Source organism: Thunnus albacares, chromosome 19 (genome assembly GCF_914725855.1).
Source record: "Thunnus albacares chromosome 19, fThuAlb1.1, whole genome shotgun sequence".
Lineage (NCBI taxonomy): Eukaryota > Metazoa > Chordata > Actinopteri > Scombriformes > Scombridae > Thunnus > Thunnus albacares.
The window spans coordinates 655,146-676,968 of record NC_058124.1 but is presented as its reverse complement, the minus strand read 5'-3'; the positions used below and the strand labels follow the sequence as shown (position 1 = coordinate 676,968).

Below are 21,823 nucleotides of genomic sequence, written 5' to 3'. Positions count from 1 at the left end.
TAACGATTGAGACTATAAATTCATTAGGAAAGTGTGAAAGTGAGAAAGTGAGAAGTAGGGACATTTTCTTATAGATTTCCACACAATCAGACTTCTTTTTGCAGCCAGTAGAATCGCCCCCTGCTAGCCACTAGAAAAAAATGCAGGTTTAAGGCACTTCTGCATTGGCTTCACTTCTCAAACCAGGAGCTACCCGCTGGGCATAGGCCATATAGGCGGTTACCTAGGGCGCCACCTTGTCTGGTGGGCACTGGTCGCCCTCAAGGGAAAATAAATAAATACAAATTCACTGGTGGGCATCCTTCCTCGTTTGAGGTAAAAAAATATAAATAAATACATAAAGAAATATATAGTTCCACTTTGCACCCCTGTTCCTAACAATGTTTCACCTGCCCTGCACCTGTACTGTGCTCACTGAAAAAGAGGGATGACGCATCACAGACAGACAAAGTCTGTGATGAGATGTATAGAGGCAGATACTCACATTTTATTACATAATAAAAAGTCCCAAGCTTTCAGGTGGGCAAGGAAGAAAATGGAGTAAAGAGGAGGAAGAAAAGAAAGCCCAATATAGAGGTATGTTGTCTTATGGTAACATTAAAATGCTATTTTGTGTGTAAAGTTAGACGTTTCATTTGTAGCAGCTAGCTAGCTAAGTAGCAATAAAGCTAATGCTAGATAATGATGCTACAATAGTTGCTACACACAGATAATGTTACAGATGGAAGAATGTGAGCTTCAGTAATGTGCTTTCTGGATAGCTGCTCCTTCCTACAATGTAAGGCCTTGTGCTGAAATTTCACTGAACAATATCAGTGATAATGGCTAACACTATATCCATAAAAACAGATTTCTGCACTGGGTTGCACCAGCTATGTGTAAGCCTGCATGAGCCACACGTAGCACATTGTAGTAAGATAGATTGAGATTGAAATATTGAAACTGACACTTACCCTAGGAGCACGTGTGTAAACATTTAGTTGTTACTCAGAGTTATGTTGTAACTTATCTCCTTGGTGCAAGCTTTGCTTTTAGAAATGCATAAATCACAACTCACAACAGTAATAATTTACGTTATAACTAAGTTTGAACTTACACACAGCTGGAGCAACAGGCTGCAGCAGTTGTTTGTCCTACTCTGCAGCTACACGTCTTTGCTTGTAATAGGCTAATATCTACTCTATAACTGTCCAGATGTACTCAGGAAATATTTGCAGAAGCCCCCAGCTGCTGGAGTCTCTGAAGCAGGTAAGTTCAGCCAGTTATTTGTTGTCTCTGTGTAATTGATAATACACTGCTATGTTGTCATTATCATCATTATTATTATTATTGTTATTGAATGTTACATCTTTTCAATTCAAATCAATTCAAATTTATTTATATAGTGCCAAATCACAACAAAAGTCATCTCAGGGCACTTTTCACATAGAACTGGGGCTTGTTTCAGAAAGCAGGTTCAGCAAACTCTGAGTCAAACCCTGAACTTTGAGTTGATGAGCCTCAAGATGGGAAACTCAGAGTTTCCATTTCAGAACAGCTGATCAGAGTCAGTTCAGTCAACTCTGAGTATGTTCACTTTGAGTTAAGCTTGTGCGTGATGAATGAAAAAAGCCATCATCAATGGAGCTCTGATACAATGAGTCACTATGGCAAGAGGTAAATAAAAGGCAGAGCCTCCATTTTAATCCAGTGGATGTAGAGATATGAGTGTGTGCAGACGTTGCCTATGTCAAAGCGGGAAAAGTATCAATAGGTTAACACAATTAAGTTCTATTCAGTGTTGTCCATTAATCCATCATTTACCAGACTTACATTTCCTTAATGATGATAAAGTGGAATCTGACTGTGTATCAGGCTGCAGCTACATTACATTTTAAATATAGGGGAGACCAGGGACAGTTGTAACACTTTTTGCGATTTTCCCAATAAATCAAAAACCATTGGAACTGGAACAGTCCATTTGCTATATTATAAACTCCGATGTGTCAACTACTGAAACAATGTATTTAAGTGGTTTTATGAAATATGTACAGGTTACAAAATTGATTTATATACAGTCACTCCACTGTTACAACTATCCCAGTGTACAGAGACAGCTGTAACACATGCCAGGGACGGTTGTAACATGTCAAAAATATACATAATCAATCAATCTAATACTCAAAATGAAAAAGATTATTTATCATTTTTTTAAAATAATGAATACCTTTTTTCACACTACATGACAAAAAAGAGGGGAAGCCATCAAATTATAATGCAAAAAAATTATTTAATGGGTAGAACACACATCCTCAAAAAAGTTTAAACATGAAATATAAATGGATTAGTTTGGGGACAACATTTAGCACAGGGTCACATCGCAATACCATATGATGAGGCCACTGTCCTGACTGATTTGCCCTGTTTTATGCCATCTGAAGCCCTCTCCAGCAAAGGAAGTGAGACTCCCCTCTCTGTCTTCCTCTTTCTGATATTTAGCACGCTATAAACAAACATGTGAGTTTCCACTGACTATTAGCATGCAACTGATTATTATTAACTTAGCTTTTAATTTTATTATTTTACATTTAATTTGCTATCTATCTATCTATCTATCTATCTAGTTTATGTAGGCCTTTAGATTTTTAAAATATAAATTAAACTTGTACGGTTGAACACCTTGACAGTATCCAAAAAATACATCCGATAGAAAAGTTAAATTTTTACCTCAAAAAAACACTTTTGCTGGTAACTTTCTCTGGGAGTTTCAAATGTGGCTCCTTTTTTTGTGAGCAAGAAGACAATCTAACTGAGCATGTGCAGAGTTAGTGTAATCACTGTGGCTTGTTTCTGATTGGAGGAATTCAAGATGTTACAACCGTCCCATGTTACAACTATCACTGGTCTCCCCTATTTGTTCAGCTTTAACCTGATGGATAAAACACAGGAGGCAACAACTGAAGATGAAAAATATAGTAAAAGATTTAAAACATATATAGATCAAAGACATAGAGACATGACTGTAGCTCACAGTCTGATCAGTAATAATGTGTTTGTTGATTTGTACTTGAAAAGGCATCAAGGTTAAAGTACAGAATATTTTAAATATTTAGACATCTATTTGTATCTCAGCTCGACAGCATACAGTGACTTTATTTCTGCTACTTCAACAAATGTAGTAAATTTAAACATTGTCACTGAAATGCTGTTAAAACACATTAAGATTATGCTCCCTATTTAAAAATCTCACTTTCAAACTACATTCTGCAGCTGCACCACAATCCTGCAAATATATAATCTACAATATTATAGGAATGAGGTTCCATCAGTGCAACCAATCACATCATGACTGATAGAGATAATTATTCATTGATTCCACGTGTCTAAAGCTTCATACCGATATTTACAATTTAAACTGAGATTACACATTATGTGCAATAAAGATTTCAGCACAGGAGCTGTTGGAACAAACTAACAGCTGTCGGTTTTACTCTGAGCCAAGGCTTAATTCACGCTGTGTAATATCTGAATGTGAGAGGAAAAAACACCATTCAAAGAAATGACTGATGCACATAAAAGCAGTAACTTTAGAAAGTCCTGAGTAACTAAACTAATATTCAACCAGAATTTAGATTTTGATAGGTAGTAAACCTCCGCTAATGAATGCACTTTGATACGGACTGAATGAATGAGGAAATGAAACAGTGTGTTGGGCTCTGTAAGAGGGAGGAGACAGAGAGAAACTTAGGGTTTGTTGAAGAAAACTTAGCTTCAGAGAGTCAGTTACTACGGTAACTGGCCCCAAGTGTAAGTTAGCTCTCTTTCTGAAACTGAAAACCCAGAGTTTCCCTCATTTCAGGGTGAACAAACTCAGAGTTTTCACTAAACCTGCTGAAACAGGCCCCAGGTCTAGACCATACTCTTTAATTTAGAGAGAGAGACCCAACAATTCCCCCATGAGCAAGCACTTGGCGACAGTGGTAAGGAAAAACTCCCCTTTAATGGGAAGAAACCTCAAGCAGAACCCGGCTCTAGGTGGGCGGCCATCTGCTTTGACTGGTTGGGTTGAGAGAGAGAGAGAAGAGGGTGTGGAGGTGAGGGGGTGGAGAAGAGGAGAGAGGAGCTCAGTGCATCAATGGAAGTTCCCCAGCAATCTAGGCCTATAGCAGCATAACTAAGGGCTGGTCCAAGGCAAGCTTGGTCGGCCCTAACTATAAACTTTATCAAAAAGGAAAGTGTTAAAGCTACTCTTAAATGTAGAGAGGGTGTCTGCCCCCTGGACCGAATCTGGAAGATGGTTCCACAAGAGAAGAGCCTGATAGCTGAAGGCTCTGCCTCCCATTCTACTTTTGGCAACTGTAGGAACCACCAGTAAACCTGCATTCTGGGAGCAGAGTGTTCTAGTGGGGTAATAGGGTACTATAAACTCTTTAAGATATAATGGTGCCTGACCATTAAGGGCTTTGTAGGTGTGGAGAAGGATTTTAAATTCAGTTCTGGATTTTACTGGAAGCCAATGCAGTGAAGCTAAAATGGGAGATATATGATCTCTTTTTCTAGTTTTTGTCAGCACACATGCAGCTGCGTTCTGGACCAGCTGGAGAGTCTTTAGAGAATTGTTAGGGCAGCCTGATAATAATGAGTTGCAATAATCCAGCCCAGAAATAACAAATGCATGGACTATTTTTTCTGCATCTTTTTGAGACAGGATGTGCCTGATTTTTGCAATATTACGTAGGTGAAAAAAGGCAGTCCTTGAAATTTGTTTTATGTGAGAGTTGAAGGACATGTCCTGATCAAAAATAACTCCCAGACGCCATACAGTGGTGCTGGAGGCCAGAGTAATGCCATCTAAATTAGCTATATCATTAGATAATGTGTTTCTAAGGCGTTTAAGGCCAAGCACAATAACTTCAGTTTTGTTTTAGTTTAGTAGCAGAAAATTACAGGTCATCCAGGTCTTTATGTCCTTAAGGCATGCTTCGAGTTTAGTTAACTGATTGGTTTCATCTGGCTTCACTGATAAATATATTTGGGTATCATCTGCATAGCAATGAAAATTTAGGTGAATAGTATTGGTCCAAGAACAGAACCTTGTGGAACTCTGTGTCTAACTTTTGCCTTCATGGAGGATTCATCATTAACATGTACAAACTGAAATCGATCTGATAAATAGGACTTAAACCAGCTTAATGCAGTTCCTTTAATGCCAATTAAATGTTCCAGTCTCTGCAATAGGATCTGATGATCAGTTGTGTCAAAATCGGCACTAAGATCTAACAAGACAAGTACAGAAACAAGTCCTTTGTCTGATGCAGTCAGGAGGTCATTTGTGACCTTCACCAGTGCTGTGTCTGTGCTATGATGCACTCTAAATCCTGACTGAAAATCTTCAAATAAACTATTGTTAGGTAGAAAGTCACATGACTGATTGGTAACTGCTTTCTCAAGGATCTTAGAGAGAAATGGAAGATTAGATATGGTTGTCTATAGTTGGCTAAGTCGCCTGAATCAAGAGTAGGCTTCTTAAGAAGAGGTTTAATTACAGCTACTTTAAAGGACTGTGGTACGTAGCCTGTTACTAAAGATGGATTGATTACATCTAGTAAAGAATTGCTAATTAAGGGTAAGACTTCCTTAAGCAGCCTAGTTGGGATGGGGTCTAAGAGACAGGTTGAAGGTTTGGATGAAGAAATCATTGAAGTTAATTCAGAAAGGTCAATTGGAGAAAAACAGTCCAAATATATGTCCAAATATATAGGTTTCACAGCTGCCTCTAAGGTTCCTGAGTTTGTGGATAAATCGGTGCCTGTTGAGTGCAGAGAGTAAACATTTACACCTTGTTACTAATTAAATGTAGGTCTTAGTCAAACTAAATAAAGTTTATTTGTACAGTGATACTTTATTTGCAGTAGAATGACACAAACTTAGTGCAGTGGTATAACAGTATGGATGTACTGTATGTTTAAATACAGCTGCAGGTCAAGCACCATCTAGCACCATATCAAGCACTCCAGCTACCTCCAGTGAAACACAGCCTGCAGCAGGTGAGTTCTGTTCATTGTATGTTACAGCTGCAGTAATGTAAATAATGTCAATATGGACAAATTCCAGACACATTTCGCTATAATTCTATCAAATATTCAAAATCAGTTATGAACATATGTAACTCATCCTGTACATCTGGAATGTTTTGTCCATTTGTCCTCAAATGGATGCTAAGGAATCTATTTTTACTATGCTAGTTCTTTGGCCAAACCTTTCACCATTTTCTAACCCTTCACAATGACAGAATGCCATGGGAACTGCAGCTTGTACACACACATTTAATTTCTTTCATTTTCACTCATTCAATTTTTTTCTTTTTTCATTAATTTTTAAGGCAATAGCGCCACCTACTGGACCTTTTTCAAAAAAAGTTCAAATGAGTTAGAACAACATTGAACTATAGGTCCATTTAGAAAGTTTCATGTCAAATACCATTATTATCAACTTTTAAATGGTTTCTTACACACTTGTATTAAAATGGTAACACTAGCACCATAAAATATATTGAATCATAAATGTAATTTCTATATTAGGAAAGGGAACATACATAACTTAAATCCTAATCAATATTAGACTACAACCATCTATTTTATTCAAGTTGTCTATAGGACACATTAAAGCTAGTACAACTTATTCCCATCAAAAATAATTGAAATCTGGATTCTTGACCTTTTTTCACTCATGTAACTGAACAGTTCTGGTCAACTGTTATCTATACTTCAGATGTGTTTATTGCCTGATGTGTTGTAATTTATGAATCATTGTGTGTCCTTACTCAAGGATTAATAACTATATTTGCATGTATGTTTAGATTTGCCTGCAAGTGAAGGAACAACAGACACAACATACACTGCTACTACTCTACAGCCTGCAGACACCCCATCAACTGGAACAGATCCTGAAGTATGTGAGTCCATTAAGGCAGCATCAATAGAACCTGCTGACTGGCCAGCCCTGTCTGATATGATGAAGACAGAGTTAGTCAGCAGAGGGTCATATCAGGAAAAATAAGACTCTACATTTCCAAAATGAGAGGATGGAAGAAGTTCCCATCACCACCACTTTTGCTGAAAATTAGTGAATGGAGAGAAAATCATTCAAGAGAAGATGGGTGGTAAAAAATAGTGTTTACTGCTCAGCTGCAAGCTGTTCTCACACACACAAAAAAACCCTACATACTAATCAGTAATGGACTTAGTGACTGCAATTGCAATGAAACACTCAAAAGCCATGAGAACAGTCCAGAACATTCTAGGCACATGACATGATAGCTTTAGTAATCTATCAAGTGTAATCTATGAATAACCAAGTGCCAGTGTCTTGGATGTTACTGGCAGGTAGTTGGTAATATTTAGTAATTTATTCATTCTTTGGTAGGGGAAACCAGGGACAGGTGTAACATGGGACGGTTGTAACACCTTGAATTCCTCCAATCAGAGACAAGCTACAGTGATTAGAGTCACTCTGCACATGCTCAGTTAGACTGTATTCTTGCTTACAAAAAAAGGAGCCACATAATTCCCAAAGAAAGTTACCAGCAAAAGTGTTTGTTTTGGGGGTTTTTTGAGGTAAAAATTTAAATCCAAATAAGTATTATTAGAATCACTGTTTGGACCCTGTACTGAATGTTGTTCTCAAACTAATCAATTTTGATTTCATGTTTAAACTTTTTGGAGGATGTGTGTTCTACCCATTTAATAATTTTCTTGCATTATAATTTGATGGCTTCCCCTCTTTTTTGTCATGTAGTGTGAAAAAAGGTATTCATAAATAAAATAAAAAAAAATTAAAAAAAAGAATAGTCACAATAACATGAATGATAAATAATTTTTATCTGGCTGTGGCTCAGGAGGTAGAGCAGGTCGTTCACTAATCAGAAGATTAGTGGTTCGATGCCCGGCTCCTCCAGTCCGCATGTCAATGGATCCTTAAGCAAGATATTTAACCCCAAATTGCTCCTGATGGCTGTGCCATCAGCGTGTGAATGTGTGTAAATGATTAGATTTCCTCTGATGGGCAGGTTGAGACCTTGCATGGTAGCCCCTGTACCCATTCAGCGTATTAATGTGTTTCAGTGGGTGAATGTGATTCATAGTGTAAAAAGCGCTTTGAGTGGTCGGAAGACTAGAAAGGCGATATACAAGTACAGTCCATTTACCATTTTAAGTAATTGATTAATTATGTATATTTTAGACATGTTACAACCGTCGCTGACATGTGTTACAACTGTCCCTGTACACTGGGACAGTTCTAAAAGTGCAGTAACTGTATTTAAATCAATTTTACAACTTGTACATATTACATAAAATCACTTAAATACATTGTTTCAGTAGCTTACACATTGAAGTTTAACATATAGAAAATGGACCATTCCAGTGTAAATGTTTTTTGATTTATTGGGAAAATCACAAAAAATGTTACAACTGTTCCTGGTCTCCCCTACATAATTCATATGATTGAGAAGTAATTTTAATTTATAAACATAAAAAATATATATTTTTGTCTTGAAACCATTGTGCTATCTGATGTTTGTTGTCCTTTTTTTTTTGAGTAGGTGGTGATGAGGCAGTACTGGTAGGGTAATTTGGGTGGAATGTTGTTGGGGTGGGGGAGTGTTGCACCAAAATGGCTAGAGCCAGCCCTGTAAGAGCATACTGTCTAATGCAACAGCAAAAAACAAACAAAACACAAAAACAGAGCAAGAAAGCATCTTCTCTCACAGATGATCTTTGGCTGAACACAAACATACAGACTAATGGCAAGAGCAACAAACAAAAACGGAGCAAGGAGGCATATTCTCAGATGAGTGATCTTTGCTGAACACAGACAGCGGCTTGCGCAGCGCACTTGAACCAGACAGACAAGTCTCACTGTCAGCATCTCACTCACGGAATAAACGTTAATTAGCAACAGCTGATATAATCTGCCATGGTGACTTTACCGCATTTTCCGACCAAACTGCGGTTTGGACCAGCTAAACAGTTGCTGTTTGAAAGGGAGGAAATTAAAGTTTGAAGACAGACAGCAAGGCTGCCTGTGAAATCGTTTAATAAATCCAAGTCTCTGACACACAAATACTTAATATTTACACACTCAAGTTTTCCACTGACAGTGAAACTCTCTTGCTGGAGACCCTGCAGGTCCCCACAGCAGCAGAAAGCAGCAACTACTGACAAACGGAGCTTTAATACAGGCTACATTTGGATAAAGCAGCAAACTTAGCTCGGTGGCAAAAGCGGTGATCCCTGCCACGTCTCCCGAGGAGCAAACACTTAAAAACCGAGCTGCATTTGTAATGTTATTATGTGAGCTGCAGCAAGCATGTGAGCAGTAGGTGTGCAGCACGTGTGCAAAAGGGCGCGCATGAAAGCAGCACTAAGGCAGAGAGAGAGAAAACATATTTACAACCACAATATAAAAGGCTGACAAATGAAGGTGTGTCTCCATGCTGTTGGTTAGATGTAATCAACTGATGTCTTAATTGACATCCGGTGGAATGACAGCAAGGAAATTACAGGTGAGCATGCCTGAGGGATGGGAATGACAGATGGGCTGTGGTCAGAAAGTCTCTCGTATCGTCACCGACAACTGCGGTGCTGAGAGAATCCGACTGCACTCACACTGGGCTACGTAATTATGCGACGGTGGATGTTATTGACGTGGGTCTGTCCTGGTGAAACTACATTGTTCTGAAGATGGACAACAAAAAGCGCATCTCAGATACTTTGCCCCGGTCTTTCTTACTGTGTTGTTTCATGCAGGATATATAAACATGCACAACACAGTGAAAAATATTACTTCATTACTGTCGCGGGTTCGCTTTCCATGATGGCTCAGACGACGAGAAACTTCAGCGTGGTGATTTTTTATTCACACCAAGTTCCCCCAAACAAGAGTGGCAAAAATATTTACAGTGCAGGAGTGGAAAAAAACCCTAATAACAAAAAAAGTATTTACACGACAGGTTTCACACTGGCAGTTTGTCACCCACATTGTTACTTAGCCACGACCAAAAACCCAACCAACCTAAATGAGCAGAGCTCCCCCTTATATATTCTTAGCCCCTCCCTTGGGCAAACCAATTAACAAATTATAGTGTCCTACTTTCAAATTTGACATCACAACAAACATAAATTCAAAAATCAATGATATATTTCACATAAAGGAAAAATGGCACTAATCGCCCTCCATACAGCGATGGCCCAATGCCCCCAAACCAAAATAAACCATAAAATATCAGTTCATACAATGTTGATGGTATAGTCCATGGTCATCTGACCCTCCTAAGCGCGCCACCAAGCACTATTTATGGGGTGTCCAGAGAGTGCCTCAGTTTGGCCCATGCCCAGAGGCAACCAGAGGCAGCAGCAGCAGGTAAGTGTATGTGTGTGTGTGTCGCGTCAGCGCCGAGTGTGCACCCTCGAACGCCTAGCGTGCAGAAAAGAGTTCGGACAGTGGGGAAAAGTTTGTGTGACTCAACTTTTGCTAAGCTTCATGTGGCCACCATTGTTAGATTTCATCTGTGAAGCCAACAGTTATCTTCCAAAAGGAATTATATCATATATCAAAATGCTGCAGAGATGTCAAAGCCAGTGGTAAATCACCAAAGAGCTGCACAGATCAGTTCATCGGATCATGTTCTCCCCGGGATTACGACGCAGGACTTGGGCTGCTAGCAGCTGAGATGACCAGCTGGTGTTACCCAGCCAGCGGCTCCTCACATTTCTGCCTCCAGAGCTATAGAATCTGGATCTGTGATTGCAAGCCACCCACTGCCACAGTGATCCTGCTCAACACCAACTGCTGCAATTATTATTATTAGGGACCGAGCCCAAAAGGCAGAGGCCTAAGGGCGAGGGCCCTATTGTTTTTCGTGTGTTCGTTTCTTTCTTTTTATTATTACGCCACTTAAACCCTGAATCTGACCCCCTAGACATGCTCAAAAACCCACCAAATTTGGCATGCACATCAGGTCTGGTGAAAAATTTGATAAAATGTAAAAATTAACCCCCAAAGTGCCAAAATGTGCTCTCTAGCGCCACCTATGTAACTAAAATGGCCGCCACGGCTCGTAGGAATGTAGTAGAGAGATCAAACCAAAACTCAATTATTCATCTCATCAAGACCTACAAAACATATGCTGACACCCCCGACCTAAATCCAACAGGAAGTCCGCAATTAGCCTTTCAAAATAAGACTTTGCCCCAATTTTGGCCCCCGAACAAACGCTATCTCCTCTGAGGGCGTTAATGGTATTGGTTTCAAACTTTATTAGATGACTTATGATGCTATGTTGAAAAAAAATTGGTAAAAACTTTGTAATAACTCAAAGGGTTTGGATTTTATAAGCCCTCAAAGTTGCAGTGCCACATCACCCTTACAATGTAAAACAATGGGGAGGCATGAACTTTGCGTCAAACAGAGGCTTCTGACATCTAAACGATAAGTCTGACCACTTTCAAACCCATATCAATGGATTCGCCATGAAATTTCCTACTAAAATATGATTTTTAATGTAAGATTTGGCCAAAGACATGGGATGTATGAGGATATGATATTTTACAAGAAGCATACTCTAAAATCCTCCTCTCCAACTGTTCCTGGTGATGTCACTCCCTCAGTGCTGTGAAACTTTCCGCAATACACACTCATTATAAAATCACAGGAGGAGCAAGAAAAGACTCTAAAAGTCAAACTCTAATATGTCAAAAACAGTAAAAGATAGAAAAAACATATGAATTCAAGATTTGTAGGTCAAAGTCTCATGACTCATTTAAAGTTCAAATGAAGTCTGTAACTAAAACTATGTGGAAGCAGTAAATGTTCAAAAAGGTGTGGGTTCGCTCACACTCTCCATTCAAATATATGAGTATTTTTCTGTGTCCAGCTGCAGTTACTTATTGTCTCTACACACCTGACAGTACACATGTCAATCAAACTTTCAAAATAAAAGCACACCACTCTTGTAAGAAATATCCCTCATTTTTAAAAAGCAAAATGATCTGATCCTGACGGGCCAGAGCGTGAGGTCCCGACCAATGCTGCTTGCAGCTTTAATTAGTCTTATTATTATTGTTATTATTATTTTTATTATTATACATCTCTATGTGGAACTTGCATTGTGCCATGCTCTCTTTCTACCTGCTCCCCCCCTCCCTCTCTCCCTTCTCCTCTCCCCCGCCGCCCAGTTCTGCTTGAGGTTTCTTCCCATTAAAGGGGAGTTTTACGTTGCTGCTGTCGCCAAATGTTTTGGAGTACGCTCTAAACCCGCTCTATGTGAAAAGTGCCATGAGATAACTTCTGTTGTGATTTAGCACTAAATAAATAAAACTGATTTAACTTTTTAACTTGTTTGTGGTTCTTTTGTGGATCAGACCAACACATAAATTGAATCTGTTATTTTTGCAAGGCAGTATCAAACTGTGGTGATGTTTTGATGCGGTATCAGAGCAGTCCAAATGGCTGCAGCGTCCAATTGCTAACCGATTTCCAATAAATGGGTGTGTCAGTTGGTAAAAGATTTCCTCAAAGGCTGCTCTAGTGTATCCTCACTCAAGGATCTCTTCTTGCTCCCTGATCCTTGATCCTCCGAACAGAAATAAACGCATTGGAACAGCCTTCATGATGGTGTACCAGAAAGATTTTGAGGAATGATCAAATAAGGGAATTGACATGTGTGCAGTGTTGTGTGAAGAATGGAAAAAATAGAACTTGAGAGAAGTTCAAGCTCTGCCTACCTTTGCTGCATGAAGTGGTCGTGATTGAGAGATTGTGGGTTTCAGAAAGTTACAGAAATTGTTGGACACAGCTCCTCTATTGTGACATTGGAGAGGTGTAGGGGGAGAGGGTTTTGACTATCAAGCACTTCCTTTGAAGTATACTGAGCCCTTAAGTCTGGTGTTATTCTGTATTTTTCTTACTCTCAGCAAATCCCATGAAAAATGTGTTACTCCATTTCTCAATATTTTGACTTTCCTACTTTTATGTGGCTCTCAACCCCAATGCCATTGGTTCCTATTGACATGGATACAGGAAGTGGAGTACCAAGGGTGCTGCAGCACCACATAATATGCATGATAAAAATCAGCTGTTTATAATTTTAAATGTGTATACCTGTGTTTGTGGAAGGATACAACTTGTATTTTGGTTTTATTCATCCATTTATTATCGAAATTCTTATTTCCATTTGCAGTGTGACTGCTGCTGATGCACTGGCAAGGTTGGACTTTCACTTGTGTGCACATAATACTAGAGCTGTTTCAGAGGAGTTCTACTATGTCTACTAGTTCTACTGTGTCTTAATTAAAATAACCAAGGATGACATGAGTCAGTTTCCACCAGTTTATGTTCCATCCCTGCTCACACTTTCAGCCAAAGAGTTGATTCCAGACAGCTACAGCTGAGCTGATTAGCAAAAGTGGGAGTCTACAGCCCACATAAGGCAACATTTCTCTATTTTCAATTACTGCCACTCTGCAGTTATCACATTTTACCATGTATGGCGCTAGATGAAAAGTCAGAAGATCACCAAAGTTATTAGGATCCATTCTCTGGCATCCATAAATAATTGTAAGAAATTTTGTGCCAGTCTAGTAGTTGTTCAGTCTGGACCAAACCAGGTGGAGTCAGCTACTGACGCACAGAGCAACATTGCCATCCATAGAGACATGCCACTAGCATGTTAAAATCATTTAGATGTGAGGACATGGTTCTTTAGTTCTTAATGATAGCATAGATCCTGTACTGTACTGTACTGCACTGTAGGGGTTGCACTAAAGTCTGATGGTGTTTAGAGTAGGCCTGTATTCTCCTTGCACTTTGTTTCTATGAACGATGAGAACCTCACAACCTTTTCTCTTCTGTTTCAAGAATGCATCTCACTGACTTCCTCTCAATTTCTCTCGCAATTTTCTGCTCTTACATACAGTGTTGTGTGTAATTGATGAGGCTGCTTTGTTCAACTTTGCTTTCTGTACTGTTGTCTAAAACATTGTTAAGGTCAAGGCATGTAGAGTCCAGTTCTGCTTGAGGTTTCTTCCTGTTGAAGGGGAGTTTTGGCCACTGTTGCCAAGTCCTTGGTTATAGGGGGAATGTTGGGTCTCTGTAAATTAAAGAGTATGGTCTAGACATGCTCTATGTGCCCTGAGATAATGTCTGTTGTGATTTGGCACTATATAAATAAAATTGACTTTGGCTTGACTTGTTAAATTGGTCTACAGTATTGTTAATAGTTGCTAGAAATAAATCATCCCAGCAAATTACATAAATGCAGAAATACAGTGAGTTTCTTTTAGCACCCCTAACTTTAATTACTTTGTCATGACAAAGTATCTCTCTATCTCACTCTGAGGATGTAAGTATTTAAAAACGGCTTCCAAATATATATTTAAATTATTTAAAAAGTCTCAGTAATTTCCTAAAACAGCCATTCACTGTAGTTCTTAACAAATGTTACCCAAACAGGAGGAAATGGTACAGCAGTGGATCAATCCACATTTGGTGCTCTAGTGAGTATTTCTAGCAGCGGGACAGTGTGTATGGGATTGAGTATAAATAAACTGCTGACATGAAGAAAAATACAGAATATTACCATAATAATGTTTTTGGAAACAATATAAGATTGATTTCAAAGACTCTTAAATTGGACTGTCTGTGTAGCTTGTAGCAGCCACCCATTCGTGGGACTTGCTGTCATTTCCCTGTCTCCCTGTTCCGAATTCGGATAGTTGCATGTCGAAATCCCTCTGGGTTGATTGGAGGGGTATTCAGATCACCTGTTGTGCAGGGTGTAGGGACTGGCTCCCAAATAGTAATTGAGGGCAGCTAAGTTCATTCCCCTCTTGGCCAATCAGGGTGTGGCAACGCCTTTTTCTGGGGTTTAAGAGAGGAGAGAAACTGCACTGCACTCTGTTCTTCTCTCAGCTGGCTGCAGACCTCATATGTAGAGACTGTCAGACAGAAACTCTGGTTTGTTCAGGCCCTTTTGAGTTTTCTTTCTGGTCTTTTGCCTTTGTGATTTGAGGGTACCTTTTGAGTGAATACGAAAAATAATCCTTTCAACCAAGTTATCTGCATTCGGTTGATCTTAGTGCTGTTTGTGCAGGGGGTTGTGCTTGCCTCATGATAGCCTAACAACTGCAGGCTTTATTTTGTTTGTTTATTATACATGTTAAAGAGGCATTTGTTTGTTCATATCGAAGAGGCATTTTTTCATTATTGTTGAAGAGGCATTTGTGTATTAAGGGGATGTTTCCCTATGTACAGAACCTTGTGAGGTGGTTTCTCCAAGTGACTATTATTTGTTTTTCTTTATTTTATGTGGCTGGGAGCTGGTTCTCAGGCTACTTTCCGATCAGCTGTGGTCTGGAGGATCAGTACCGCCACAAGCTGTCAGGATCCAGGATGAGTGTTAAAAAGCAGAGTCATCTGTCTTGCAGCTGATTAACAGCTGACAGATTGAGAAAGATAGGAGCTGGAGTGAGGGTGGGGTTGTTTTCTGCTCCACCTGACGGTATGTCTCTCTTTCAGGTTGTGCTATCATCCGTCCTCCCAGAGATGGAGGGATAAGGTACAGAGGCCTGACACAAGAACAGGTGAGGAATGGCTGCTACCATACACTGATTAAAACTGCAGAAAGAACAATTCAAAGTCACAAGTCTGGTATTCACTTCACAAATGCAACACTGTAATGGGGTTACACTATTATCGTCCCTTCACCCATAATAGTGGTAACATTTTGACATAAAACAACCAAATTTATGCACACTTGATGTCACCATGTCAGCATAAGATGATTGTGTGGATTGAACTAAGGCTGGTCAGTATGGCCTAAAGTTTATATTTAATTTATAGTCTCAATTTACATCATGTTCTGATGAATATCAAAATTATCTTATTTTATTAGTTTATCTCAAATCAAAGCCAGAATTCAAATAATGAATGAATAAATACAGGCCGGTTGCTAGTAAAGGCTTGGTTAAAATCACTGAGGACAAGTGTAATTACTGGTACTACAATAGTTCACATTCAGCAAAATGTACATTTTCACAGCACAGAGTCATGTCATACCCACCACTTCCTGCAGGTGTTTGACATTAAAAGCATAACATGAATGGGAGATACTAGGCCTTTGGAACCATTGCAAGACTTGATGTGTTTCACATTAAATGACGCAATGACAATGAGCTCAACAGAAATAAAAAAACAGCAAAGTAGAAGTGACTGGAAATTTTTCTTTTCATATTTCTGTTTAAAATGTATGAACTTTATGAGTGCAATATTAAACCACTGAAGTACTCATTTACTTGCAACATCAATTTATCAATATGAACCATCTTTGAGTTCTGTGTAAGCATTCTCACAGTGCAGTAGTATTTCCTTGTAACTCATGTTACATTAACTGACAAGTGTTGTATCTAAAGGACTCTGAGCATGATTGGATGGTGGAACACATCCTGTACATCTGCAGATACAAACACAGTCTACACTATACATGATCAAAATGCATTCTCTACCTTTACAAACAATACAGCTCACAATACAGTGTTTGTGTGTGTGTGTGTAGATCCGCAGTGTGCAGGTTCTCCCTGTGGACTATGAGATAGAGTACATCTGCAGGGGCAACAGGGTGATTGTGGGACCCAAGGTCAGGAAGTGTTTGCCCAACAGCACGTGGACTGATCTGAGCCAGCGCAGCAGATGTTGTGAGTTTGACCTCAGCTGACTCTCCACTCGCACATCCATTCATCTCCCACCTGACACACTGCTCCAGACATACTGTATGTATACTTCATCACTGAGTGCCTGATCCTCTGCCACAGAAGGTCAGATATCCTCTGTGGTGATTTTATGCTGAATAGAGACTCCTGCATTCTTTGTCCTCACAGGCAAAATCCCTTAGCATCATTACGTTCAAGGCTTTCTTCAGAAACATTTTGTCTGTCACATTAAAGGTACAGGAAATGCAAAATCATGAATTTGTTCCTAAAAAGATATTTACTGCATTGATGTTTGTGTTATCAAATCTTAGAAGTGTCATTAGTTGCTGTTAATTTCTAGCATGTTTTTTGCACTTAAAACTCTCTTTCCAGGTTGAGACTCTGGGTTTTAAAACAGCTGGACAGTATTGTTTCCATATACTGTATATAAAAATGGACATAGAGAGGTGAGATGTCACCCATTGGTTTGCACTGGAGCCAGTTTGAAGCCAAGAGTTGCAGCTTATATTCAATGCCATCTTTTCCATTTGGAGCCAGGATCTTACAAATAAGGAGTATAGGGTGTTGCCTTTTACATTCTGGAGATGCGTTCCACTAACTCGGACCCAAGCTAACGCTAGCTTACCGGGAACACTGAGCACTGCACACTAGAGCTAACATTAGCTACATTAGCGAAATTATGCTAACAGGGCAGATATCGTTATCAAGTAACATTAAACTTAGTGAAATATTGCAACAATAGTTCGATAGTCCCAGAGGCGAGGAGAGCGTCCCAGGCAATTGTCAATCACAGCTGTCAATCAATGCCCACACGGCAGACATCAAAGCTAGTACAAGTCTTCAAATCTTATTAACGGAGCAATAATTTCCAAAATGACGACTGGTACACTTATTAGAGGGCCTGAATTTAGAGATTGAGACCATAATGACTCATTGTAAAAACTGACTTATTCATTATTTTATTGTTATTTCTTTAAATTTTATGGATGTGGTATTCCTCTTTCCTGTGTTACACTGTGTGCCACTGTATTTCCCCTGGACCCCACACAATGTGGCTTTGATGTTGTGTGGGGTTTGCGTTGTGTACTTGATCCCCCCCCCCCTTAATCAAAAGCCAATATGGTCCTGGTGTCTGGACTTCTGTGAGAAAAGTCAGAATAGACTCTGGTGATTTTTAGCTGTTAATATTTTGTGTAACTTTCAATTTCATAGTGAAACTCAGTGTTGGAAGAAGTTCAGATCCTTTACTTAAGTAAAAGTACCAATACAGCAATGTAAAAATACTCCAATACAAGTAAAAGTCCTGCATGAAAAATCCTACTACAGTAAAAGTACATAAATATTATCAGCTTGATGTAGTTACAGTATTGCAGTAAAAGTAGTGGTTTGGTCCCTGTTATATTATTATATATGACATCATTAGATTATTAATACTGAAGCATCAGTGTGTAAGCAGCATGTTACTGTTTTAGCTAATGGAGGTGGGGCTAGTTTGAACTACATTATATACAGTTAGCTAATTTAGTCCAGTGGTTTCCAACCTAGGGGTTGGGCCCCTCCAAAGGGTCACCATATAAATCTGAGAGCTTGTAAGATGATTAATGGGAGAGGAAAGAAGAAAAAACAAAGTTCTGATCACAAATCTCGTTTCAGTTTTTGAACTTTATCTTTAATGTTTGATTTTTGGTGAAATATTGGATCATTTGATATGGAACCATAAGAGAAGTTTAGAGGGAAAAATCACTATTTGGTGGAACTGTTAACAACTCAGACACCTGAAATAAAACCTTGAGTACACAGTACTTTTTTGTAAGACATCAAAAGCCACAAAGATTTCATCTTTAACAATGGGTTGTATTTTAAAATCTTGTCATGTTATCCATTGTGCTAAATCTTCATCGGAAAAGTAACTGTCAAATAAATGTAGGGGAGTAGAAAGTACAATATTTCCCTCTGAAATGTAGTGGAAGTATAACATAGCATCAAATGGAAATACTCAAGTAAAGTACAAGTACCTAAAAATTGTATAGTACTTGAGTAAATGTATTTAGTTACTTTCCTCTGCTAGAAACTCATATTATGATTATGAATTATTGTCTGTTTCTGATTGAACATACAATTATCATGGCTGAGGCTTGTTTTTGTCACATTCACACCTAAATACTGTGCCTCTCCTGTGAAATAACCTTGACCTACACTCCCTTTATGATGCAGGTAAGAGGAGTCCAGTTGAACACAGTCTTCCTGTGGGTATGCAGCCAGGACACAGCGCAGAGAAATCTAAAGAAATAAAACACAATCATCTTCTACTCTAACCTGAATGGCCTCAAGATGTCACTGTCATTGAATTCAAACTAGTCCTCTGAAGATGAAGTAGTGAATAAGTGGACACAGTGGTGGATTAGCAATGATGAAGTAACTGAATCAGTCCCCAATAACAGGTACACTGATGAATGTCTGTGTTGTTCCATAACAGTTAATGATGGAGACATATCAACATCAGAAATCCTCTGTTTAGAGACCATGATTATAATAAATGCATAAGTATTATGCTCTGCACTGCCACGACTTAGAAATATACTTTACAATGTAGGAAGTACATGTTAAATGAATTTAAAGGAGAAATGCAATTTCATGTCTGTGTGTTAAGTACAGAGCTAGTTAGCCTCAATACCACATCCTGACACAAATTGGTGAGCTTTAGTGTTGGTAGGTGTGTATATTTTCACTGTCACTGGGTGGATAGATAAACTGTTGTTCATCAAGAAATAGTTCCAGTTCAAATTGTCATTTAAATTTATACAGAACCCTGACTCCAGCTTTGTTCTTTGTACTACACACAAACATGAGAGTGATCGCACGCTCAGAAAGAAAATAAACATATTTCCTAAAGTGTTGAACTATTCCTCTCATATACAAGTGTAAGAAATTTAGAAATAATTTGGGTGCTTGTCATTTGGAAGTTTTGATTTTAACAGTAACATCAACATTTTTACATAATCTTTCACAAATCTACTGTAGATATCAAAATAAATACAAGGGTCATGGAAATTTCAATGAATATAACCTTGTTTCACCTAATATTGCCCCCACATGAAGTCTGAGAAACTCTGTGCTCTTGTGCATGCTGCTGAAATTAGGTCTAATTACCGGACCAGAAATCACATTTTAATATGTGAATTCTAACACTGTTTTAATTCCACAACTTTAGCCTTTTAGACCTGAACAGATTAGTTCTTCACAAACACAAATTGACAGATCTTCAATCAGGAATGAAGCAGACTGCTGTTTATTGTGTGTGTGAAGTACATCTTTAGTCAACACAGAACATATATTCATGAGTCATTTTTAGCCAGACAAGGATTTAAATAAGCTGTTAGTCCTCAGTTACTGATGTTAAACATGACACCAGCCCTCAGATACAATCCTACACCGTTTTACAAAGCAATTTTGTTCTTAAATGAATGAAAAGAAATAAACAAAACACATAGACCTGTGTTTTCATTATACCTGTTAACAGCCCCCTAATGAAGAATTCTGAAAAAAAGTGGCCCATGGTTGAACCTAATTGCTGACCCCTAGGATATGTGAGGATATGGAGAACTGGCTACCAAGAAGTTTTCATTTCACTGTGTTTCTAGTGCATCTAAGCATCTACCGTTAGCCTGCATTTGAGGTGATATGGGAGCATTGGTAAATTGTAGCATCTACCAATAGTCTGCATGAACGGTGTTTAGGGGACGGGCTCTGTTCTCTCTAGGTATTGAGAAATTGGCCTGCTCCGAACAGGCATGTTTTGTACGGGCACTGCACTAGTAAACAAAAATGAAGAGTGCAAGATGTATTGTGTTGCGTTTGTGTAAGTACAAACTTGACTAGCTATATGATGCCAGAGAGAAAGAGAAAAGGGGAGTGGGATCCTTTTATGGCATGACATAACAGCCATAAAAGGATATGAAGTTAGTTGTGTTTTAGAGGACATAGTAAGCTATGACCAACAGGCTAATCACAGATACAGAGAAATCAGAACACAGTGCACTACAAGGTAGGAGTCATCACACATGGTTTTCCCATAGACTTACATTGTGAAAGACATCTGTAAATCAGCAGATAATTTTTTTTGAGCATCACAACCCCTGTGAAATGACTCGTTTCCCTATCAGAATTTGATCCGTTTGGTCCAATCACATTTCGACAGTCTAGAAGAGCCACATGATTGAATTGTTTTATCCCCACTCAAGTTAGCCAGAGGGCTAAACCAGAAGTAGCTGGCTTGGCTGGCAAAAGTTGCTTGTGCGCTTGCTCTGTGGGCCCATTGATCCCAGAAGATCTGGGTAATTTTATACCGCTTTTTTTCATGCGCCACTGAGCAACTTTCATAGGAATGAACGGGGCCCTGCCTCTGATGCAGAAGAAGCAGAAGCAAAATTGTTTATGAAGTATTTTTATATTTTTTTGGACATGCTTAAGACATCAGCAAGGCTTGAACGTACATGTCAAGTTTCATTCACAGTTCAATAGTAGAGCTTAAGTCTCTTGAACTTTTTCAAGTCAGTAACACTATGGATGTAATCGCACCTCTGACCACAATGTACAATGTAAAAAGTACAATGTACAAAGTACAATGGCAGATTGGCCATGTCCGTATTTCCGCTCGCTGATTCCATGGGCAGAAGAAGAAGCAGATCAAAGTTGTTTATGAGGTATTGTTATATATTTCTTGAGAATCGCTCAACAACTCAACACTTCTCAAACAACTTAACACATCGACATTGCACTTGCTTGATTCCCCAGCAATGTAGATTGGATGGACGGTTCTCGAGATGTGAGATATGCCCTAAAAAAGGGCAGAAGATCTTTAGTAAATATGCCCTCAAGGGTCTACAGCCATGCTAGCAGCCCTGTGAGGCATTACTCAGGTAGAGTTAAGCTGTGAGCTAAATGCTAACATCAGCATGCTAACATGCTAAGCAGGTATGATGTTTACCATGTTCACCATCCAATTTTAGCGTGTTAGAATGCTAATATTTGAAAATTTGCACTAAACAGCTGATGGGAATGCTATTAGTTATGCAGGT

The 21,823-nt window shown here is 38.9% G+C and overlaps 1 protein-coding gene and 1 long non-coding RNA gene across 2 annotated transcripts in view; both read left to right on the top strand.

Annotated features, from left to right (window-relative positions):
• The window catches only part of LOC122970466 (gamma-aminobutyric acid type B receptor subunit 1-like), a 106,405-nt gene that overhangs the window by 68,720 nt on the left and 15,862 nt on the right, over window positions 1-21,823 (top strand). Inside the window, exons 3-4 of the mRNA XM_044336614.1 lie at window positions 15,556-15,620; window positions 16,592-16,730. Of these exons, the coding sequence (XP_044192549.1) occupies window positions 15,556-15,620; window positions 16,592-16,730 (204 nt within the window). The remainder of the gene's footprint in view (window positions 1-15,555; window positions 15,621-16,591; window positions 16,731-21,823) is intronic.
• LOC122970470 lies at window positions 1,194-7,698 on the top strand. The gene is made up of 3 exons (XR_006399211.1): window positions 1,194-1,248; window positions 5,955-6,026; window positions 6,839-7,698. It is a non-coding gene; the product is annotated as an uncharacterized LOC122970470 (long non-coding RNA).